The sequence below is a fragment of the Trichogramma pretiosum genome, unplaced genomic scaffold (assembly GCF_000599845.2).
Source record: "Trichogramma pretiosum strain Unisexual culture from Peru unplaced genomic scaffold, Tpre_2.0 scaffold63, whole genome shotgun sequence".
Lineage (NCBI taxonomy): Eukaryota > Metazoa > Arthropoda > Insecta > Hymenoptera > Trichogrammatidae > Trichogramma > Trichogramma pretiosum.
The window spans coordinates 781,692-805,906 of NW_019640834.1; the positions used below are offsets into that span (position 1 = coordinate 781,692).

The following is a 24,215-nucleotide window of genomic DNA, read 5'->3' on the forward strand; positions in this document are numbered from 1 at the left end:
AAAAAATACTCTATTCATTTTCGTGGTTTGGCACTCTTGTAGAGAGCTCTGTGAAAAGCTCGGAAAAGTGTTTAGAACCAGATATTGTGGGACAATTTGGTTTTGAACGTACTTGTAAACTAGATTGATTCCTAAAAAATGTTTGTATGTGCGCTTATTGCATATTTTAGCTGTGGAATCTTAAATTGTACATAAGAATAGATCGGAATAATCTCATTTTTAGGAGCACAAATCCTATAAATACATTGTATTTAATACAAGCTCTGATTAACGCAAGCTCTATTTTTTAATCAAAAAGCTTTCTTTAAATCGAGCTTACTTTAGCAGAACTTGTGCAAGTTAAGCTGCGATATGAATAATCGCTAAGATTAATAATATAGTTTTTTGTGCGTGAATTTTTGTGAAATGTTTTTCATTCACAAATTCGAGGAGCCTGGTGATGGTGATTTTGTGTTTTTATCAATCTACTTTGAACTGCATGTTTATAGAGAATACTTCTATATTTTCTAATTCCCAATGTGAAAATTTTAAAAATTTAGGATTTTACCGTGCCGTAAGCTGCTACGCACTATTACACTTTTTTTGTAATAGAAATTACGATTTTTAAGTCATTAGTGACATTTAATTCTGTTGGTACACTTTATTTTATGAATATGCTCAACATGCTCCAAGTATGATACATTATTTTATACTAGCCCGACTTTCAGCGCGCTTCGCGCACTCTCTTCTTTCTCATTCCGTTTTGCCATTTTTCAATATTTAAAATAAAAAAATTAAATAAAGGTTATGTTATAAACTGTAAAAATACGCAATAGGTCGGCTTTTCACCTCAGCGTCTCCTCGAGAAAACCAATCAAAATTAGTCTTCAGCCGTCCGTAGGCTAATATTCCACTTTCTTAACTTACTATAATACTCGTATTTGTGCGCTACAAAACAAAAGCAAGCTACTGAACAACCAATCACAGCGCGTATAAAATGCTAACGCCAAAATCCTCACCACTTTTATAGGATAGGATAGGCCCTGAGAAAATTCGCACGTATGTCCTTTGTTGTTGTAATATAACGATAGCGACGGAATGTGTGAGGTTAGCACACCTGTGCTGCGAGTGTTTTATAAACACATTGTGGAGTCTCAACGTGAAACTTACATCACGCGAAAATCGGTGTCATGCGGTGCCAATATCTACTATTATTACTACTATTTTCTTGAGTCTTAAACTTTTTGAAATTAGTAGTTGTTTTAATAGTCACAGGAAAAAATGTACAATCTGAAATTTTTATTTTGTAGTAAAGTGATTGCAAAAAATTTACTACTCATTTCATTGAAACATTTTTATCGTACTTCATGTTAAAAGTTGAAAAACTGCTCACAGTTCATATATAAATTTCAACATTTTCATTCGAGTCAGCAAGAGAATTAAATTTTCATTATAAAAATTCTTCATTTCACAAATTTGCAACCATTTGTCAAATTTAGGAAGGTCTTTTTTTATGTGTTGCACACCAGTTCATTTTTTATTAAGGTGATGCCAAAGACCCGATTTTGACCGGCCAAGCATTAAAAATGTAAATTTAAATAATTTTTTATCTAGGCTGATTTTCAAAAAAATAGCACTGTGTAGCCCTCCGTAAAGTTGCTGTGAACAACTGCGCAAAATTTCAGCCAATTTCATCGGATTGTTTTTCCGGAAAACAGGATCAAAATTTTTTATACTGAAAACAGTAGTCAAAAATTTTGATCTTTTTTCCGGGAAAATTACCTGATGAAATCGGCTAAAATTTGACGCAGTTGTTCACAGCAACTATACGGAGGGCCCCACCTTAATGTTATTTGATAAAGGTTGTAAAAGCAGAATTATAAAGTACAAAATTCTTACATCAAAAAGACGTCAAAAATATTCGTTATGATTTTGAGTTGATAAACGAAAAACGATTATATTATATAGAAAAACTTTCTCAGAAATTCATAAAGATAGTAGTTTGAAAATATTATTAGAAGTTTATTTTGAGTCATGTTTATGAGGTTTTTTTAAAATATTTTTCTCTACAATGATGCATTATAAGTATTAAATAACTTTTCGTTAGTTACGACTTATAAACAAGAAGATTTGCATGCATGTTCTGCCGTGCACTTGAAATAAAAATCATGAATACTATTTATGAAGATATAGATCTTGCAGGTAATACCAATTGAAAAACAATTTTTTTTCTAACTCGTAAACCGAATATGACGTCTTCAATCGAACGATTTTAAAATTTTTGTGTAAAATTTAAAACATTCAAACAAAATAGCAAAAATAAAATGAATGATAAATGAACGATATTCCTGTTTGTAAAAGGAGTGTTCACCGATCAGACCGGTTCAATCGTCCTCCAGCTTTCTTGTCTCGACTTGTTACAAGTATCTGCAGAAACTCATAAGAATCAATTCAGTCAAAACTGAATTTTTACTTCGTACCCCAACAATATATTTTACTAATTTAAAAATCCGCCCAATTAGTCAATTAACAGTGTAGAAAAAAGGTTAATGATTAATCACTTTGTTACATGAAGTGATACATTAAAAGTGGTAATTAAAAAATTATGCGCTAAAGTTTTTATTAATTGTGCTATTATTTCATCCAATACTTAAGCTATTTACAATCATGTCTAAAAATTCTCGAAAAAATTTTCGAAACAACTGGAATGTTGAAGCATCCCTCATTGCAAAAAGGACGCACAATCCAATAAGATCTATCGTGGAAAATATTGTAGTCGAGCCTAATCCAGATAAACAACTCATTGCTTTATCAATCGGTGAGTTTTTATGAATCAAATTTTTAGTAATGTTTTTGTTTTTGATTAGTTTTACTGCTAATTTTGTTGCAAATAGATATAGATAAGTATAATGAATAAGTTGTTTTCAATTGAGATTGTACATTTGATAAAGAATGATTAAAATAAAAAACACGTTTTTAACGAAGAAAGATGTTTTTATACTGTTTTGAAAAATATCTCAGGACTAGAAAATTTTCGAAGATTGAAATAAGAATTTTCAAAAGTAATTTAAATAATATATTTTTTAATGGGTGTAGTTATGGTTTTTTAGCAAAACGAGGGATTATAGCACGAGCCGAACGCGAGTGCTGTAATGAGTTTTGTTAAAAAATCATATTTGCCTCGTTTGATACTACAATAATACTTTATGTATTACAAAAATAAAACTCGATATAATTTTTATTGAGATTGAATTTTTTCATATATTGTAGATTGTAGATTTAAATATAGATAAATATATCTTTCTAAACTAAAAACGAGATCATTTTTTACGAGATTTTTAGAAACGTTTTATTACGTTGCAGTAATATCCTGATAGACTCGCTCTTGTTTTACGAAAAAATATTCTCTAAAAAGTCCTCTTTTAGAAGTCTACCGTCAGACCTATGAACCAGATCATTGCTAATTAAGTTCTCAATTTTTTACCTACCTGCCGGGAACCATGCCAGCTTTATGTTATGTCACTGATTAAGTCTGTTTATTTCGTAGTTGCAGTCTCGATGCACAAAATGACTCTGCATTTCATTGTTTTTTTATACTCTACATCAAGATCAATGTTCCGTGTTTTTGCGTCTCAATGTAATAACGATATTACGTAACGTAACGGGTTAACGCACCAAAACCAATATGCAATTAGAGTTGATCTGACATTCAAATCTCTAAAGTCATGGTCAATCTAAGCTTTTGAGTCTCTCATTAGTCCCAAGTTTTTCCATTGCTTGCTCGTTGAATTAATGTTCTTCCGCTTTTATTACCTTTCCTAGGATGAACTATTCCTATGAATAATTCGAAACATTACATAAGTTAATTACACGTAATTTAATGAACAAAGAAATTATTTTTTTGCGTTTTTTAAAAGTTATAATCCTTTTTCCAGGTGATCCAACCACATTCGGAAACTTGAAGCCACCAAAAGAAGTGATAAAAGCTGTACATGAAAGTATTGATTCACAATTATATAATGGGTATGCCCCAAGCACAGGTATATTAGGAAAAATTATTCTTTTTTTAAAGGGATGTCAATGCCAGGCCAAAATCAATTTTTCAATACTACTTTCTGAAAATCTGTCAAAAATTTTCCTCAAGTGCATTATGGGGCTCTTCATTTTTGATATTCTCAAGGGCAGTCTTAAATCTTTTCCGATACTGTTTAATAGACATTTCAGGAAACAGATTTGAAAATTGGTTTTATGCAAATAGATTGACATCTTTTTCATAGAAAAACTTGAAAGATTTATTTTATTCTTTCGTCAGGTTATAAAGAGGCAAGACAAGCCGTGGCTGAATACAGTTCAAATGAATTTACTAATGTCCAATTCAAAGTGAGTTGTTTGAATGTGGCTATGAATTTTGAAATTTTTGTGAACTTTTTCGCCACGTTAAACTACATAAAATGTATTACACAATTAACGAGTGTCATTTACAGTCAATAAAAATTTACAGGACGTAGTATTGTGTAGCGGTTGTTCAAGTGCCCTCGACCTATGTATTACAGCGTTGGCAAGAGAAGGTCAAAATATTATTATACCTAGACCAGGATTTTCAATTTATCGCACACTAGCAGAAGGATTGGGCATAACCGTTAAGTCATACAACCTTCAAGTAAGATCTAATCGAACTTTATTTACACCATTTAGTCTCAACTTTTCGTTAGAATATTCGCGTATGTGTGCGAATCGTAGAATTGTGGTACGAACCAAATGCAAATTCATCACGAGTTATGTTGCAAAATCATATTGCTACAAAAGTTGCATACAATTTTATAGCACAAGAGCTTAACAGTATTGGCAAATTTGTGATTTAAAAAAAAAAGTGCTGCATCGAATTTACTTTGAGCTAAAGTTTAGGCTAAATTAAAGTTGAATTTAAACACTTATAAAAGGTATTACATTTTTTTAGCCTGAATTTGGATGGGAGATAGATCTCAATGACTTGGAAGCTCAGATTGATGAATCCACGGCAGCTATAATTATTAACAATCCTTCAAATCCTTGCGGTTCTGTATTTAGTCGTGATCATTTATTGGATATTCTTCAAGTTGCAGCTAAATACTACGTTCCAATAATCGCAGATGAAATTTACGAACACATGGTAATTTTTTAATATATTTTGCGTGCTTGTCATGTATTTTCATAGTATATTACACAATAATGGAGGAAAAGTAAAAAATGTCCCAGGCCGAAGCATCGAGTGATAAACATGTGATCTAAGACATTCTCTCCTTTCTCCCGTACTGTATATACGATTTTTTTTTATAATTTGGTATGAAAGACAAATATCTCGACCGCTGGGGTTAATATTGATTATCTTGTAATATTATTTATTTTAACAAACATTGAACTTTTTTCACAGGAATCATTATAAGAAAATTAATTTAAATTATATTTGAAGTAAAATGCGACTTATATAATGGTGTGAGAATGAATTAGATGAATTTTGAATGACATTTTTATAACTAAAAAAGATTATTGTGACTTATACCTGTATCCAAAAATTCACCCTCCATTTTCACATGTACTTTGCAATATTCTTGCACATTAAAATACACGCACCCAAAGAAAATGGTCTGCTAAAAAATTTGAATGTTAGTATAAAATGTATTATTCATTTTTGTTTTGATTAGGTTTTTCCAGGAAAAATATTTTGTTCCTTGGCATCTGTGTCTACTGAAGTTCCAATATTATCTTGCAGTGGCTTAACAAAGAGGTATGAGTTGAAGAATTAATTTATCAAAAAGAGAAAAAATATTTTTTCTATTCCAAAACTAAAGTTTTTTTTGAGATTCTTAAAATGCTAGTCCTCTAAGGGATGAGGAACTTTTTGAATAATGAATGTTCGGATAATCTTTTTTTGGTCTAAATCTATGAAATGAATTATTTTAAGTATTTTTAAGTATATAAGTACATTTTCGTTGGGTATGATATCATTTAATAGGTGTCTTTGATAAGTCATTGCTTCGTTGAGTAGTGTTATATTCTACCACTAGATGACATTTTCAAATCTACAAACGAAAAATCTTTCATTTCTCTTTAAAGGTGAAATTTCAAGGCTTTGGATCGAAAAGCATGATTCAATTTTCAGTCTTTGAAGATTTAATCAGATAACAAAACAAAACGTTTCTACTACTTTCCTCTTTTGTTTTACAGCCCTTGATGGATAATTTAATTGCTATGTAGATTCAAACTCAAAATCAAAAGATTTGGTTTCTTCAAATTACGTCTTGAAATGAAGAGAATTTTTTTCAAAATAAATTAAACAATTATTTTAAATAGTTGACATTTTTTAAAATTTTATTTTTAATATTGGTCTTTAATTTAGATTTTTAGTACCTGGTTGGAGAATGGGCTGGATAATTATACACGATCGACATCATATTTTAAACGAAGAAGTGAGTTATTAAATATTTTCAATTTTTTTAATGTTAAATTAAAATATTTGCACTTTACCGTGGTTATTGGACTACACGCTTATGATTATACGTACTTAATTGTACTACGCAAAGCCGTTACATAAAATTAACTATAATATTTGTACAGCACTATTTAGAAAAATGACACTTATACCATTTGTACACAGATAATATCCGTGTGATTTTGTTGTTATTTATAGATACGTAACGCTTTAAATTGCCTGAGTCAAAGAATAATTGGAAGTAACACCATTGTCCAAGGAGCGCTCGCACAAATATTGAAAAATACTCCGCAACAATTTTTTGAAGACGTTATATTAACTTTAAACGTAAGATTAATTAACTTTTTTAAATCATGCATGCACAGCTAATGAAGTAATCAATCAATAAAGCTAACTAATATTTTTTTCATAATTTGATGATGATATTTTCAATTTTTTAAAAATACTAATACGCGGATTTAATTTTTCTTTACTTTACATCCAACACTTTCTAAAGAAGTTTACGGTCATTACAGTTTTAAATTTAATACAATTGTATAAAGTCCGAATAAAAATGTAAACATTAAAAATTGATATACTTAGTTTTAAATGTTACTTCGGTTCAATTAATTTTCGTCAATAAAAATGGGATAGGAGCGTTATTATATTGTAAGATTGTACTCATCAAAATTTGAAAATATGAGTAAACTTGATCACTTTTTAATATTATCGCTTCACAATTGAAGGTAAAATTGATTTCGAAATACCTTTACGTGCACGAAGTTTAAGTTGTACAATTCCTGTTCAGTATACACGCGAAGTCACGCGTAACATTTTTTACCGGTTCAAAAATTATTGTTCAAAATATTTTTTCCTTTGTATCATATGTAAATCATAAAACTAAAAGTGAGAGAAAGCTTTATTTGTACCTACACTATAAAGTTTATCCTTAAACCAATTGTAAAGTTTCGTTGCTGTAACTTTCGGGACTCTATAGTTTATTCATACTTTTTAACTCTTTTATGAACTGAATTTTTTAAAATTGGATTTAGTTTTATGGAATAATACCTCACTTTTTTCAGCCATTTACAATATTTCAAATTTTTTAACTTAATTCATGACCGTTATACATTCAATAATTACAGACTCATGCTTTATTAGCTTATGAACTACTTTCGAAAATTTCCGGGCTCAAACCTATCATGCCGGATGGGGCGATGTACATGATGGTGAGTTGTAACATAATTACATCTATTATTTTCAATTTTTTGTTTCTTTTGTCATGATGTATGAAGGATAGTCGTGTATTCACAGAATAAAGAGCAATATAAATATGTAAGGTTTTGTATATGTTTTACAAAAATGGATGCATTGAAATCTCATAAAAATAATTGATTTTTTGTTTAATTTCATTTGTACATGGAATTTTTCATTTTTCGTGAATGTATCAAATAATTACTAAATTTAGTAGCTATTTTTGAACACACTTATGTTTACAAGTATGCAGACCAATGAAAACTTTAATATTATTGAAAGAATATTTATCTCACGTAAATTAATTGAAGACGTAATGTAGTTTTAAAATAACCATCATCTCAGGGAAACTTACTGTCTAGCTAAAAATTAAATTAGTTTTAATTCTCGAGAGAGATGAACTCTTGAAACCGAAGTGGTAAGATTCGAAGTGTACCCATAGCTTATTACTAAGTTAGAAAAGTAGTAACTTAAAATTTATCTCTGATAATTGTAGTTGCCAAAATAACATTAATATTGTTGGGCTAACTATAATAAATTGTTACTAAACCATAAAATATTTAAATTTTTTTTTCCATATTAAGGTAATAAAATTCATACACTACATTTTTTTATTGAAGGACGTTGACAAAGTAACTTTTTATTAGTTGAAAAAAAGTATTAAGTATAATTGTAACTGTTTTCATATTATTGATCGTTGTGCTCGAGCCAACGCCAATGGGGAAAAAAGTACGACAGTAGAAGGAAGAGATAAAACTCATCAGAGACATCACATTTATATTGACTAGAAATAATACTTATTCTTTGACTATTTTTTGATTATTATGACTCACTACATAAGGAAATCGAAATAATTCATGAAAAAAATGTCATCAATGAATTTTCGCAGGTTCATATCGATCTACCCAGCTTTCCAGAGTTTGATTCTGAGCTTCAATTTGTAAAAACATTACTAGCCGAAGAATCAGTTTTCTGCTTACCAGGACAAGTAAATTATACAAGCTAATTGGTTACTAAACATTTGTTTTTCATTAGTTTGCTAAAATTTATTTATTTTGCAGTGTTTCGATTATCCATCGTATATGAGATTAGTAATCACAATACCCAAACATTTATTGGAAGAAGCTTGCCTTCGCATAAATGAATTTTGTTATAGACACCATGCCAAAAATTTAAATAATATAAATAATTCTGTCATAGTTAATTGAGTTAAGGACATTGAATTCGATTCAAAATGTTTCGTAAACTAAATGATTTTATGAAGGAGGAATATACTTTCAAAGCTGTAAACTTGTGAGAATATAAAATAAGTTATAGTCTGTAAAAAAATTCTCTTCAATTAGATTTTATAGCACCTATAAACATAAAATACGTACTTTTATAAAAAAAAAAAACCGTTAAAAATACATATCAACAATGCGGAAATTTTTTCGTTATAATTTGTATGATCTGTTAATAAAGAACATTTAATTTTGATGAATTGTGTATTTGAATTTTAAAGTATAAAAAAAGCAGCATAAAAAACTGAATGCTTTGAACATTTATATTTACATTAGATACTAAATTCAAAAACGGGTCAATAAACTATATGCGATAATGAATTGTAATGGTGGAATTCGAATTTTCGTTGTCAATTCTTGCACGGACAAAAATTACAGGGCTTTCTTGAGCTGGAAGAATTCTTAGCTCGCATAGTCGCTCATATACCATGGGATACAATGAAAGGACTGCGAAACTGCCAAATGTTTAGGGTGATGGTGATATATTGAGAGGGCGGGCGGGGGAGCGTACGGCGAACAGAATAGCAATCATTGAATACTATTTTCATGCGCACGCGTCTCTCTGCAGCCCCGTGGGTGGGGACACGACGGCAGAGCGTACACGATCTATCGACCGAGCCATGCAAGAGATGTTTTCCAGAGCTACACAGTGCCCATCGCCGCGCCTTTAGAATATCAGTGCTGCAGGTACACTATAACATTCGCCTCTGCATGCCGGAAGTATTGAGAAACGGCCTCAAGGCCCTCAATCGATCGATTTGATTGGGTTCATTGGACGATTATACTTCATAATTTGTATACAAAAATTGAGACTGTATCGGCGGTGCACAATTATAAGTACTTTCAGTGTTAGTGATGGTTTTTTATGTCAATTAAATGATGGGAATTACTGTTAAAATATCAAACTGTTCTCAAATAATGCTTCAGCTTTGTGTTCGTATTCTCGTGTGCAAAGTGTCAAACTAGACGAGCTTTACAGAGCTTGAAAGTCTGAAAGTCTTCAAGGGGAATACATTTTATTAACCCTCACGTACAGGTAAGCGTTTTATTGCATTTGAATTAGCAGTGAAATTTATGAATAATCTAGTTTCCTATGACTTTAGACAAAATTAGCCTCTGAAAATGTTAATTGACTGGATATTATTAAAATTTGACAAATTAAAATTTTTTTTAGATATTTAAAATCTCAGCATCAAACGCGTATAAATTATAAATTAATGCATTTGCACATTTTTTATAAAGTAAAAAATTTATATAAGCTCGAATTTATTTTGGGTTGAACTCAACGTACAGAAATTGTACGGCACTGGATTCGTAAGGGTATTCGACCTGACGGTACACCGAGGGGTTGCTGCTCCCACCCATTTACCTATACTTCAGCGATTTTTCTCGTGTGATACAAAATTCACTTGTTTTGACAATTGCACTAGATGTATTGTTTAAATAAATTTTTTCGATTTTTTATTCAATAAAATTCGGTTCAATAATATTTATTCATCTTCAATTATAGTGAAATGTATTGTGCATGATATAGTATATACAATGTATGATGTCGTGTGCGTATGTGTGTGGGTGTGTGCGTGTATGAAAATTGAATATAACAACCACTGAGTAGGAAGTAGGAATAAAAGTTAAGTTATTTTTAAATTAAATTAAAATATTTAAAAGTTTTGAAAATTTTCACAAAGGTTCATGCCAAACCAACAACTTATAAAGAGCAAAATTTTTAATTAATGTCAATCAAATTAAGATTTCTGAGATACCTTTAGGTATCGTAGAATTTTCTCAATTTCCTAAAAAATGTTCGTGTGCTTACATGATTTTATTTATTTTAATTAAAATAATTGCAGTTTTATTGAACGAATACTTTTTGATCGTACAATAAGATTTGATACATTTTGTGTAGTTCCAATTCATTTGAATATCGTCTATAATCTACAATTGTAGTAAATTTTCATAGTATGATAGTAGGAAAATATACATGTGAGTGAGTACTACGCTGGACGCATGCGCGAGAGCATCGCCGATAGTAAGAGCGAAAATTGTGGTCCACACGACAAGAATAGATTAAAGGAGAAATAGCCAGCGCAAATTTCGGTTGACGGCTGTGAACTGACTTATAAGTGTCAGTGTGCGTGCCATTTTGTACTATCAAATGATAATCTACCATGTCGTAATCGATACAGAGGGAAATTATAGCTGAAAGGAGCTTTTATTTTTTTTTATTTGTCTGTGCTTTATTTTAAGCTCATTGGCTTTTGTAAATTGCTCTAAGGATTTTCTTTACATAATTCTTCTGTATGAAACAAATTTGATAAATACTCCCTAATAATCAATTTGTTTTTTGAGATATGTTTTATTTCTTTCTTTAGTTATAATTAAAGGGCACCACTTTGAAACAACAATTTTTAAATCAACGTTATCAATAAAATTTTTTCTTTTGTTTATAATATAACTGAAAAGTTCATTCATTGGAATTTATCAGTGCAGACATAAATATTTTTGCGTTCTGCTATGGCCCTTCCTTAAAAACATGAAAGTCGTAATTTTATTGAAATAGTGTTATATAGTATTACAAAATTCTTAATTTAGTTTCATAGGACATTAAGTAATTATGCTTGTTTAGATTCGAACATTTAAATTAAATGTTCGAATCCTATCACTAAGAAAAAGTTATTAATTTACTAAAATTTTTTTGTATCACTATTAGGGTGTATCGAAATTCATAAAATCACGAACATAACTGTTGATAATGGTTATTGGGGAAGATACGAGTGTTAATTTGTCAGTTGGTACAATAAAGAAGAAGTATGCGAGACACCTATGCCTCAGACAAAAACCAGACCATTATAAATTTTCATAGAGCCTATTACTTTTCAAAGTTCTGACTCATCGTACAGTGTAATAAAAACCTTAAATTTAAAATAGATTCAATGTCAAATCAGGCATTAAAATTAATGTAACCGATATTGAGTTTTATTTAAGGTACTTTTACATGAAGTTTTAACTGAAAATTAATGTAACAGTACGTTTTTTTAAATCAACCGCAGAAAAAACTAGGAAAAATTATTAAAAATATTTTTAATGCAAAAGATGATTAAAAAGATCTAATTTTGTACTCAAATAACATTTTGATTGAAAATTCATGAAAATTCAATAATAATTAATGCCAGCTTCCACTACTAGATGGCGAGCAACTTTATTTACAAATCTGCAAATGGTAAAGTCAAAATAATTGTATAAATCAAAGTACGGTTTCTAAAATACTCATCGTAGTTTCGGCCGTGCTTCTGAGGCTTTCCAGTTTTTCTCTCCCTATGCATGTAATATACTATACTGTTTGTCAATAATTGGATAATAACTAATTTTAAGACATTTTTAAAGGAGTTTAGTTGTTGCTTTGGACATGGATATGATAGACATAAAAAATATTGATTTTTTTATGATATTAAAAATATACTAGTCAGCTCTTAGACATTTTGAAAAATAATAATGTGTGCACAATGATAGAAAATTTCTCAATATTTAAAAAAAACTATTTTTGAGTAATACGAGTACTCTGCGATTCTTCCTCTATCTAATTTAACTTGATTAGCTTAAAAATGGTGCATGCAGCATGTTATGTGTGAATTAGATAAAGTTTATCTTTTATTAAAATATGTCGTGGGAAGTTAGTTTGAGAGTTCTAGAGGAGTAAAATTTATATGTTTTTTTGACTAACATGAGTAAAAATAACGTTTGTTATTAGATAAAACTTGTTTTATATAAGTATTAATTAAAAATCATGGTTTATAAAATTATTCAAAATTATTATGACAACCTGAAAAAAATTTCTAGAACTAAAATAAGATTTTTAAAAATAGGAATGGAATTTCAAATTGTGTTGAGCATCCAAATTTATTGCAGTTAAAAAAATTATTTTTTAGTTTTACCTGGTTTTCTTATCTCGCGAAAAATCCAGTTAGTGACATCACTGCGCAAGAAATTAAAAAATCTAATTGGCATTTCTTACTTTTATGATGTTAAATTTTCGTGAACTTTACAAATTTCGGGTAAATTTATTGAGGGCAGATTGTGGTTAATACATTCAATCGAAATAATTATATCAACATTTTTATATACTTCATTGAAATTTCGACTGTCAAGAATTTCATTAATTTAAACTTGATAGATATAGCACAATTCAAATGTTGAAATTAGGCTGAACGTGTAGTAACAAACAGTTGTGCGTGTCTCGTTTCAGGTGAAGAAGCTCTCTTGATGTCAATGTCGCTGTGAAAAGTCGCGAGCCCAGTTGGAAAATGTTGACATCCAGGATGTGGTGGCTACTGCTCGGGGCGTTGTGCCTGGCGAAGGGCGCGAGAACGGGCGCGTGGAGCGAGCCGAGCGTCGAGACTTCCCCCGGTCTCCAGGCCGTGCTCCCGGACGACGTGCATCCGGGCTACGTGGTGAAACGCTTCGCGGGCAGTCACAAGCTGCAGCTGCTCGAGACGGGCTTCGGTCGCTTCTTCACGCTGCTGGAAAACGGTCTGCTCATGACCACCGCCGATCTGAGCGCTCTGGTCGGTCAGCCGGTGCGTCTGCTGCTGCTCGACAACGAGTTCAACGGTAATCGCACGGAGACGCACGAGCTGGAGGTGCACGTGCTCGAGCGCAGCAGTCTGTTGCGATTGCAGCCCGAGTCGTTGGGAGAGACCGAGATCGAGGAGAACGCCGCCGCGGGTACTCCGTTGGAAGGCTTACCGAAGCTGCGAGCGCAAGGACGTTTTCCCGTGCGGATCGAAGTACTGCCGGATAAAAATGGCACCAGAAATTTCATGCTGCAAGCCGCCGCCGGAGAAACCGGCTTCAACGTGACCCTCCTCAGACCGGACGAAACGGTGAGCCTGGTGACTGCGCGGCCTCTCGATCGCGAAACGGACGGCTCCGAGTCCCAAGTGCTCCTGCGCGCCCAGGACGTGGACGGTTTGAGCTACGCCAGCGCCAAAGGACTAGTTCGCATTATCGATCAGAACGACAATCGGCCGGTGTTCGAGAGCACCGACTACAAATTCGAGCTCTGGCCGGAAAATCTGGCGGCTCTGCTGGCCGGTCGAGAGCGCGAGGCGCGCTGGCGGTGTTTCGCTCGCTTCGGCCGCGTCAAGGCCACCGACGCGGACGGCGACTCGCTGGCCTACAGGCTCGTCTCGCCGAGCAACTACTTCGTGATCGAGCCGCAGACGGGCGAGCTGCTGCTGGCCAACGAGCCGCAGCTGCCGATCGATCGCGACCACGAGATCGAGCTGTTCGTGCAGGTGCGCGATCTCCGCGAATCGAGCCTGAGCGCCCTGGTGCCGGCTCGCGTCCTCGTTCGACTGCTCACCTCCAAGTCGGCCACCTCCAAGTACGATCCCAGCTTGAACGACGTCGACGCCAAGATCTGCGACGAGGCCGAGGACAACGTCATGCTGCACGAGGTTCACCAGATTCGCAAGCGCAGGGTCACGCGCGCCGTCAGGCCGACCAAGAAGATCGAGTTCACCGAGGCGGACGGCGACAGCGAGGGCAAAGTCGTTTTCCATCTGGAGAAGGAGAACGAGCGCGAGACGTACAAAATTCGCGACGACAACAAGTGGGTTACGGTCGGTCTCAACGGCACCGTACGAGTCAAACAGAAGTGGGATTACGAAGAGCTTGGGCCCGAAAAAACCATCGACTTTTGGGTCACGATAACTAATACAGGTAAATTATTTTTAATAAAGCAATTCAATACATCAGAGTTTTAAATTTTCTTCAATTTTTCGAACCATTTTAAAATACACAAAAATAATATTATCAATCATATGATTAATGGATATTATTTTTTTTTCTACTATGCTGCAAAAAGGTTATCAATGTAAGTATTGATTTTAGAAATTGCATCACTTTAAAAGTTGTGATTAAAGTATTTTTTATGAAAACCATAATACCATCGCCCTGTGTCTGATGCTTGAAAAAAAAACACGAAATGATCTAAAATAATAAAACAAAAGCTCACTCGTTATTAACGCAATTTGAGAGAAAAGTATTGCAGCCTTTTTTTCTAAAAACTTCCAAATTTGTAAAAAAAATTTCTAGTAGTTAGTTTTCTCGGGCAGTACTGCATGGAAAACTCTTGTATTGCTGTGATCGTATGGAGTCTAATTCAAAATATTCCAAACTAAAAAATTTCATTCAAGGTTTTTATTTTGTCGATTCTTGTAGAAAAAATTACGAACACTTTTTTCTCATTGTTTCCTTTTCCGTGATAATATTTATTTTCTAAGATTTTAGTAATTTTCAAAATATTTACCCTAAAAAGTCATGCTTGTCCAAAAAAACCCGATGATCAAGTGCTATTTTACAACTGAAAAAAAATCGATAAAATAATGAAAAATAAACGAAACATTTGTTTAATACTAATTAAAAAATCATTATTTATAGATACGGACAACCAACGAGTGATTATTAACATTAAAGACGTAAACGACGAGCCTCCATACTTTGTAAATAGGCCATTACCTATGCAAGCGGTGGTACAACTCAATGCTCCACCAAATACACACGTTTTTACACTTCAAGCCCGAGATCCTGATACAGACAGCAATATTCATTATTTCATCGTTCGTGATCGAAGTATGTATACTTACAATTTTTAAAAAATAAAACAAATATTTCTTTAATAGAATTGTTAAAAGTACTTCGAAAAGATGAAAAAAAACCTATCTGCAAGGTTAATTATTCGGAAAATTCAAGTTTTCTCTTGGCACAAAATAATGTTATTTTATTGTCTCGAATTTCGAAACATCATGCAAACGAAGTGTTAAGCTACATCGTTGAAAATATTTACTCCTAAATTAGTGTAAATGTGGAGGCAGTTTTTTCACTTCACTAAGATTTTATTTTCGGTAAAATCATTAAAATTAATGTTATTTGAATCGCATTAAAATATTTTTTTCATCAATGCTTGAACATGAATCTTACATTAATTACAGGAACTCCCCAAAACTGTTATTAGATTTATACAGTTATTTTGACTTTACTACTTGCAGATTTACAGATACTAGTAACCTTAAACGTGCTCCGCGCGCGTACATTTTTTTTTAGTCAGTTTCGAAAAAGTTGTTATTTTGACCGTAAATGTCACTTTATTACGTTTCGACTCGAGTCAAAAGTCATTCGACCATTCAGAGGCCGAATAGATTGGCTTCACTTTTAGGGTCATCATTATGTTAAGAGAGGAATTTTAAGAGAGGAAAGGTACTCGCCATCTAGTGGTAGAGACTGACATTAATTATCTTTGTATTTTCCTGAATTTTGTGTGGAGTTCAAGTAAGAAAAATAAATCAGGACTTTTAACATTAATTTCCAACGAGTTTTAAATGTATAAGTACTTTAAATAAAAATCAATATCGGTTACTGTAATTTGTCTGATTTTACATTAAATCTGCATTTAAAGTTAAGTTTTTTTTAACCTTTTCGAAACACATCAAATAATTATCAAATTTAAATTTATCTATTTTCACAAAATGAAAATTATGAACAAAATATTATTAATAATTTGAGTAATAGCACGGTTAACAGTATTAACATCGAGAAATATTTCTGTTTTTCAGCTGGTGGACGGTTTGAAGTCGACGAACGTTCAGGAGTGGTTCGTACTCGAGGGTCAGATCCATTTCAACTTGACATGGAATACGTCTTGTATGTCAAAGCTGAAGATCAAAATGGTCGCATTGATGAAAGACGATATCAATCCACTCCTGAGGAAAGGTTATCAATTGTAGGAGGAAAACGAGCTCCACAATTCTACCTTACTGCCTATGAAGCAGAAATACCGGAAAATAGGAAGAAAGATTCTGAGTGAGTTCTTTTATAGCTAAATATTATTTTATAAACTTGGCTAACATTCCATCACTTTTTTACAACTTTGAGCGATAACTGCTAACAAGTTGAAAAAAAATCGAGATGTGTATTGTATGGTACACTGCATAGCTTATGAATTATAAAAAATAGATCTATTTTTTATAATGTTATCTCATGAAAACAATTTTTTTCAGTATCATATCTGTGAAAGCTAAATCATTTGCCGATCGAGAAATACGTTACACTTTGAAAGCTCAAGGTCAAGGCGCAGCGGGAACATTCAATATTGGTCCAAATTCCGGTATTGTGAAACTTGCCAAAGAATTGGATTTCGAAGATGTTCGACAACCCCACATTTACCAATTACTAGTTACTGCTACCGAAGATTCGGGAGGCTTTTCAACTTCCGTCGAGGTTCGAATTTTTTTTTCATAAAAGCCTTGCAAAATATTCAATCTTTTAGTTTATTATTCAAACCTTGATAATTAAAATGTGTGGATGAAAAATAGTGATGAAAATGTGAATTTGCAGTTAACGATACGCGTCTCTGATGTAAACGACAACGCACCCAAATTCGAGTTACCAGATTATCAGGCACATAACGTCGACGAAGACATACCACTGGGAACGAGTATTCTCAAAGTCAAAGCTACGGATGCCGATTCGGGTGCCAATGCGGAAATAGAATATCTCGTATCGGACGATCACTTCAGCGTCGACTCCAACGGCATCATAGTCAACAATAAACAGCTGGATGCGGATAATAATAATGCGTACTACGAGTTTATTGTAACAGCGAAAGATAAGGGTATGTAAAATGCCTATTAAATACAATTTATAGTGCAGTATTGTAACTAACAATATCATACATTTTTAGGAGAGCCTTCTAAGAGCGGCACAGCGACGGTTCGCATTTACACGAAGAATAAAAACGACGAGGAGCCCAAATTTTCGCAACAAGTCTACACTCCAAACGTGGATGAAAATGCCGGGCCGAACACCCTGGTAACGACCGTGGTCGCGTCCGACAAGGACGGCGACAACGTGCGCTTCGGTTTCGTCGGCGGGGGCGTCTCCTCGGGCCAGTTCGTCATCGAGGACATAACCGGCGTGATTCGGCTGCACAACAAGGAGATATCCCTCGAGCGGGACAAGTACGAGCTCAACGTCACCGCCATGGACGACGGGGCCTGCTGCCCGAACGGCGAAAAGAACATACACACGAGCACGGCCGTGGTGGTCGTGTTCATCACCGACGTCAACGACAACAAGCCCGTGTTCAAGGACTGCAGCACGTATTATCCGAAGGTCGAGGAAGGTGCCACCAATGGCAGCCCAGTCATCAAGGTTCAAGCTACCGACGAGGACAAGGGCGTCAATGGCCAAGTTAAATACTCCATCGTGCAACAGCCTAATCAAAAAGGCACCAAGTTTACAGTTGATGAAGAGACGGGTCAAGTTGTAACGAACAAGGTAGGATTTTATGAAATAAATTATTCAAAATTCCATTGAATACATAATAAATGACAATGGACTTTATACAATGTTTTATAGGTTTTTGACCGTGAAGGTGACGATGGCAAATTTGTTTCGGTTACGGTAAAAGCTACAGATCAAGGTGAACCTTCGTTGGAAGGAGTTTGTTCTTTTACTGTTGAAATCACCGATGTCAACGACAATCCACCATTATTCGATCGACAAGTATGTAATAAAATAAACTGCGAAACATTTCTTCTTTATTTCAATACGAAGCTTTTAATGTAAGCAATTATCAACGACATTTGTTTCCTATTACAGAAATACGTCGAAAATGTAAAACAAGATGCAAGTATTGGCACTAACATTTTAAGGGTATCAGCATCTGATGAAGATGCTGATAATAATGGTGCCATTATTTATTCATTGAGTGCCCCGAACGATGAAAAAGGGCTGGAATACTTTGAAATTCAACCAGAATCTGGTTGGATTGTATTGAAAAAACCATTGGACGTAAGTATTCACACTGAATTATTATGACAATATACTTTTATACATATTATATTTAAATACTATTGAATAGGAGAAACTATTTAAATCGTCGTTAATAATTTATTGAAAAGTCTACTTGAATAATTTACATGTTCTCTGATTCAATCATCAATAATTTTCTAACGCTGAGTATTCGTACGAAGAAATTTATTTCGAATGAGTACATTTATAACTACCCACGTAAAAAACTTTTTCTTTCGTGAAGGTTTCGTAAACGTTCTCAATAACACCAAATTTATATGAACTTAGTCAGCAATGATGCCTTGCAAGACTCAATGGAAAGCTTTAATGAAACATTCTCAAACTTCAAATTGCGTAAGTAAATTTGGTATGAGTAGCCAAGGATTATGCCAAGTTCATGTAAGTTAGGCTGAACATTGAACTTTCAACTCAAAGTAAGTTCCACTAAACTTTCGCGAAAGGAAAATTTTTTCACACGGGTTTATCCTTTTAGAGACCTTTATGAACATACTGCGTTGATCTTCTATGATTAATTATTTAATAGCCTTAACAAAAATTCGAAAGAAATACTTATTGCATACTAACAATTTAAAAAAAAATGGATTCTTTTCTTTTATCACTATATCCAACGAGAATAAGTTTCTTTTTTACGGCACTTATAGATTTTATTCCCATTGATATGCACAGTGTATTTTAATACATTTTAGCTATGCCAAACTTCCTCAAATGCTTTTACTTACCTTAAACGATCGGTCATTAGGCTCGTTGGGCTAAGTAGATCAATTAACATAACTCATGTATGAGAAGAAATAAATAAATTTTACACAAAACAATCTGCATATCCGAAATAATTTTCATATGCAATTTTTGAATATCTTTTGTAGTTCAAGCTCACGAAGTTTTTTTCAAGTAACCACAACTATGTGATGAAATTTTTTTATAATTTGTGAACTTGAATCATGGAAACACGGTCGTTGAAAAAAGAATATTTTTAATCTATATTGAAACATAAATGTATTCATAAGTAAATATACCTACGCTTATTTTTACATTTACCGACTTTTTAATAATGTTTCTTCTTGTACGTAAAAATGCGAGATACTTTCGAAACTGTGTGATATTTTGAAAATAAGGAATGTTTTTTCTCGTAAGAAAAACTAACAAATATTTTTACAAGAAAGGAAGTGATGTTTTTTAAGCTTCCAGGAGCAGGTGGGAACTGCGATTTTTGAGCCCACAAAAAATCTTCACCATCTACGCATTTTGTGATGCATCATACAAATAATTTTTGAACATGCTTGCATATTTTATGAATATTTTTTATGAATTTTACAGGAACGGATCTCGCTCTCAAGTTTCTCTTCTTACATTCATTCTTTTCTCATACATTATTCTCTTACAGTTACACAATTATAAACTTGAAAATATTATACATTTTCGCTAATCAGTTCATCTTTATTTATTCTTGTTTCTTGAGCACACGGGTGACGTTTTTGTGTTTCATAAGAATTTGTTTTAACATTTTGATTGTTTTTTTCTCTTTTTTTCACGATAAATACAATTTAAATGAGATTTATATAAATTCAGACTTTTCTGAAGCAATTTTTATAATTTTCATTTGGAGGGGGTGATTTTTGATGAGAGCGTTTTTTAATGTTATTCAAACTAAACTTTGAATGCTGTGTGACATTTTTTCTTCTGTGATTGGGGTAGCATACGTCTGCCATGACCGAAAAACAATACATATGAAGTAATAAAAACGTAACGTCCACCGGTTTTTGAGTGTCGTTAACGTAATGAATTTAAAATTTGAGCCAACTATTTGTCATCATTTTTCAACTCCTTTTAAAACAATTTCTTTTTGAATATTGAAAAGATTAGTAAACTACCTATCCTTGATTCCTGACAACTTTCTAAACACGTAAATGTATTGCTTGCATGTACCTGCCAAATTATTATTTATGTATTAACGAATAAACTCAATATCTTTTTTATTTCAATTTTTTTATTGCACCATTTGTTTTTTGGATTAAATAATGATGATCCTGCTCAAATGACAATTAAGAAGGCTGTTTCCCAGTAAGTAGGATAAATCCTCTGCTTGAAAAAGTAACATGTTATATCAAAGTAACCAACGCAGTAGTAATAATTTCTTACTAATTTTAATAAATTACTAAAAAAAATTAATTAAATTTTACGATAATAATATTGTTTATTATGTCAAAAAAAATTTATGCGCTATATTACTCAAGTTAATTAGTCCATTATCAAAATGATCGTAGCATAAATTTTATGAAAAAATTATTTTGACCTCTTGATTTTGATGCTGCACTGTTGGCTAATGATCCGGGTTTTAGAGATTGCTAATAGTGTTGTTATATATTATAAAATCTGACATGTGGTTAAGTTAATTAAAGTATTTAATTAGCTTACATTCATTATTTCTTTTAAATCTACACTGACCCAAATAAATTTTTCCGGCGCAAAAAATGTTCTGACATTTTTGACTTATAAAAATCTTACAGCAATTTAAAAATGATCTTTAACTTTGGTAGTTGAGACTATGATCACTCTTAATGATAAATTAAATTTCAAAATTAGATGGCATTTCATTTATTTCAACGTGCACCTTTGCTTAAATTTTATTGCATTCTTTTAATATTTTTAACAATTATAACTATTTATTAATTAAAATGTAATACTGTATAATATGGAATTAATATGATCCCAATACACCATTTAAGAATATTTCCCAAAAAATTTTGAAGGTTTTTAACTCAAATTTATCAAATATGAATATTAAATGAATATTTCACTACAATTACTTATTACACGTTTGACTTTGAACCTTGGACTTTGTATTGCCAAAATATAAGACTTTTTATCTTATTTTACAATAGAATGATTCTATGAAAAATTATTATTCTTTTATGATAAATAATAGTTTATAAACAAATTAACAGAATAAAATCTGCAAAATTCTTGATAATATGAGTGTAAATTAAAAAATTGATGAAGAACTTTTTCGATAAATTGGTTTATTGGAGTAATGTCCTGTTGAAACTTAAGATTCAACTTCATATCTCTCGGGACATCAGAAAATGAAAATTCTTTTCTTATTATTGAAAGATGTATTAATCGACATGATTATAACTTTTCATGGATAGTTAGACAGTTATTTATGTATTTTCAAGACACTATGGTTACTAATCATAGTCTCAACTAAAATTTATTTGGGTTCAGAATTGAGTTTTATGTATTTCCTGATTGTGCAATTATTGTAGAATATCATTTTGAAAAGTAAGTTATTAAAAAAATGTAATTCGCCATGACAGTGAAACGATCATTAAAAGAGCTTGAAATTATATCTCTCCTTCATAAATGCAAGCCAAAATATTATTTTTTCGTTTCTCACAGCCGGTTGTGATAAATTCAAAAATAAAGTTTCAGAAAATATTCCATAGAGTATATCTATAAAAACCGTATGGAAATCAAAAGCAAAAAAAATGATGAGAAAGGTTGAAAATAAAAGAGATATAATTTTTTTCATTGATGAAAAGTTATATAGTCTTTTGAAATTCGTGATCTTTCAAATAACCCTACGGTCCGTGTATTTTGCCAATAGCGAGAAAAATATCGGCTGAGAGTAAGCGCCTCCGACCGAGGGACACCGCCCTCATTTGCCGAAGTGGACGTTGAATTAGACGTCGTAGACAGAAACAATAAACCTCCTGTGTGGGATGAGCTTGTATACGGCCCCATTCACATCAAAGAAAATGTCACAGTGGGTACAGTAGTGACCTCCGTGAAAGCCAGGTTTGTATGTTACCATGAACAAAAAACATGAAATCTAATCTGCAGAAATTGAAAGCAAAAAGACATCATGCTAAGCAGTGCAATATGTTTTAAATCATTTTTATAATGATTAGCAAATTGAAAAATATTTTATAGCTCTTTTTTAAGAACATAAAAGTAAATCAAAAGGTAATTTGACTCAAGAGCTTATCAGGCTTATAATGATTATCAAATTTAATATACCGCACTATTAGGGTTTCCTCAAAAATTAAATACTGCTTTATTTTTATGCATCGTAAAATACATAATGATTGTGAAAAGTTTGTTTTATTATTTTTATCGTTATTCTTTACTCGATTAGAGAAAAAATATTTCTGCAGAAATGGAAATCGAGGCAAAATTTTAAGAGAAATTTGTTAGCATATAAATTTCGCTAAAATCGCAGAAATTTATTGTATGATTTAATTATTTCGTAATTACATTTTTTCAAATAATATAAGTAGGGTTTCAAATATAATAGTCTATTTTCTCAAAAAATTGATAAATGATCACCAACTTACGATAGGACTTATACTATTCACGTATAAAATTGTTGCGTAGACGATTCGCCCGAAATCGAAAGCACGATATGATGGACAAGATTAATTGATCAGTGATGGAAGTACGCGTTACCTTCCGTTTACTTACTTCATAACTGCGCGAAAAGAAACATATATTTCAACATTTATATAAAATATTCAAATCTCAATTTCGAAAAATGGATAAGGGGATTCAGATGATACCGATGTTACGCTTAAAAATGGATGTTTTCAAGAATATTTTCTAATATTTTTCCAAATAATAATCTCAAATAGCATAAATTTAAATGACATAAAAAAGGCATTCTAAAAAAAATGTACTTGAAATTTTACCGTACGTTTTTGAAAATTACCATATATGGCCGAGATTTGGTATCTCTTTAGCCGATAAAATTGTAGTCACCCTTTAAAAGGATATTAATCTACAAAAAAAATATTAACATCAAATTAAGATAAAAACTTTTTATAAATTGTAGAAAATAATTGGAAAATAATTATATGGAAAGGATTTCAACCTCTTGGTTAAATCTCAAGCTTTTCATTTGTAGAAATTATGAGTCAAGGTCGTAGAGTCAGAGGTATTTTGAGTATAATTACTCTATTAAAATTGTTCAACATTATAAGGCTAGTTTTGAAAGTAATGAAGAACAAAACAATTTTTTTTATTATTAATATTGACTAAAACTATACTTTGACTTATACAATTACTTTGGCTTCTTCCCTAGCAGATTTACAGATATAAAAGCACTCGCGATGTAGTGGAAGAGCCTTAAAGTAGTATCATCGTGATGAAAAATTGGTTTACTTTACTTGACATGATTAAATTGTTACTATTAATGCGTAGTTTATGCGCTCAATATTTTTTACACAATTGTATCAAAAAATCGCCTAAAATAAGTTTATAAATAGTTGTATATTTAAAAAATAGTAAATGGTCATATTTTGGTCATAAAGCCACTATTAATGTTGAACATTCTTTACTATGGCAATGAAAAAAATGTTTCTGAAGCGATCCGGGAATTTTATAAA

General features: G+C 32.1%; 2 protein-coding genes across 4 annotated transcripts in view; both read left to right on the forward strand.

Annotated features, from left to right (window-relative positions):
- Positions 1 to 2,367: 2,367 nt before the first annotated feature.
- LOC106654653 (tyrosine aminotransferase) lies at positions 2,368 to 9,097 on the forward strand. 2 transcript variants are annotated; one of them, XM_014374611.1, is made up of 11 exons: positions 2,368 to 2,797; positions 3,915 to 4,019; positions 4,292 to 4,359; positions 4,481 to 4,639; positions 4,937 to 5,128; positions 5,661 to 5,743; positions 6,356 to 6,425; positions 6,647 to 6,775; positions 7,573 to 7,656; positions 8,571 to 8,669; positions 8,743 to 9,097. In XM_014374611.1, exons 1-11 carry the CDS (start codon positions 2,647 to 2,649, stop codon positions 8,887 to 8,889), a joined length of 1,287 nt encoding a protein of 428 aa, XP_014230097.1. In that variant the 5' UTR covers positions 2,368 to 2,646; the 3' UTR covers positions 8,890 to 9,097. The 2 variants fall into 2 exon arrangements, with proteins under 2 accessions (XP_014230097.1, XP_014230098.1); XM_014374612.1 differs by lacking the exon at positions 2,368 to 2,797 and adding an exon at positions 3,713 to 3,840.
- Positions 9,098 to 9,785: 688 nt separating this feature from the next.
- Positions 9,786 to 24,215, forward strand: part of LOC106654517 (neural-cadherin) — a 28,597-nt gene continuing 14,167 nt past the window's right edge. The window contains exons 1-10 of one of the 2 annotated variants that reach the window (XM_023463452.1): positions 9,786 to 9,997; positions 13,205 to 14,682; positions 14,828 to 14,836; positions 15,403 to 15,594; positions 16,575 to 16,821; positions 17,019 to 17,238; positions 17,356 to 17,632; positions 17,702 to 18,297; positions 18,379 to 18,525; positions 18,622 to 18,813. In XM_023463452.1, coding sequence (XP_023319220.1) covers positions 13,263 to 14,682; positions 14,828 to 14,836; positions 15,403 to 15,594; positions 16,575 to 16,821; positions 17,019 to 17,238; positions 17,356 to 17,632; positions 17,702 to 18,297; positions 18,379 to 18,525; positions 18,622 to 18,813 — 3,300 coding nt within the window. In that variant the 5' untranslated portion in view covers positions 9,786 to 9,997; positions 13,205 to 13,262. The remainder of the gene's footprint in view (positions 9,998 to 13,204; positions 14,683 to 14,827; positions 14,837 to 15,402; positions 15,595 to 16,574; positions 16,822 to 17,018; positions 17,239 to 17,355; positions 17,633 to 17,701; positions 18,298 to 18,378; positions 18,526 to 18,621; positions 18,814 to 24,215) is intronic. The other variant, XM_023463453.1, reaches the window with a different exon arrangement.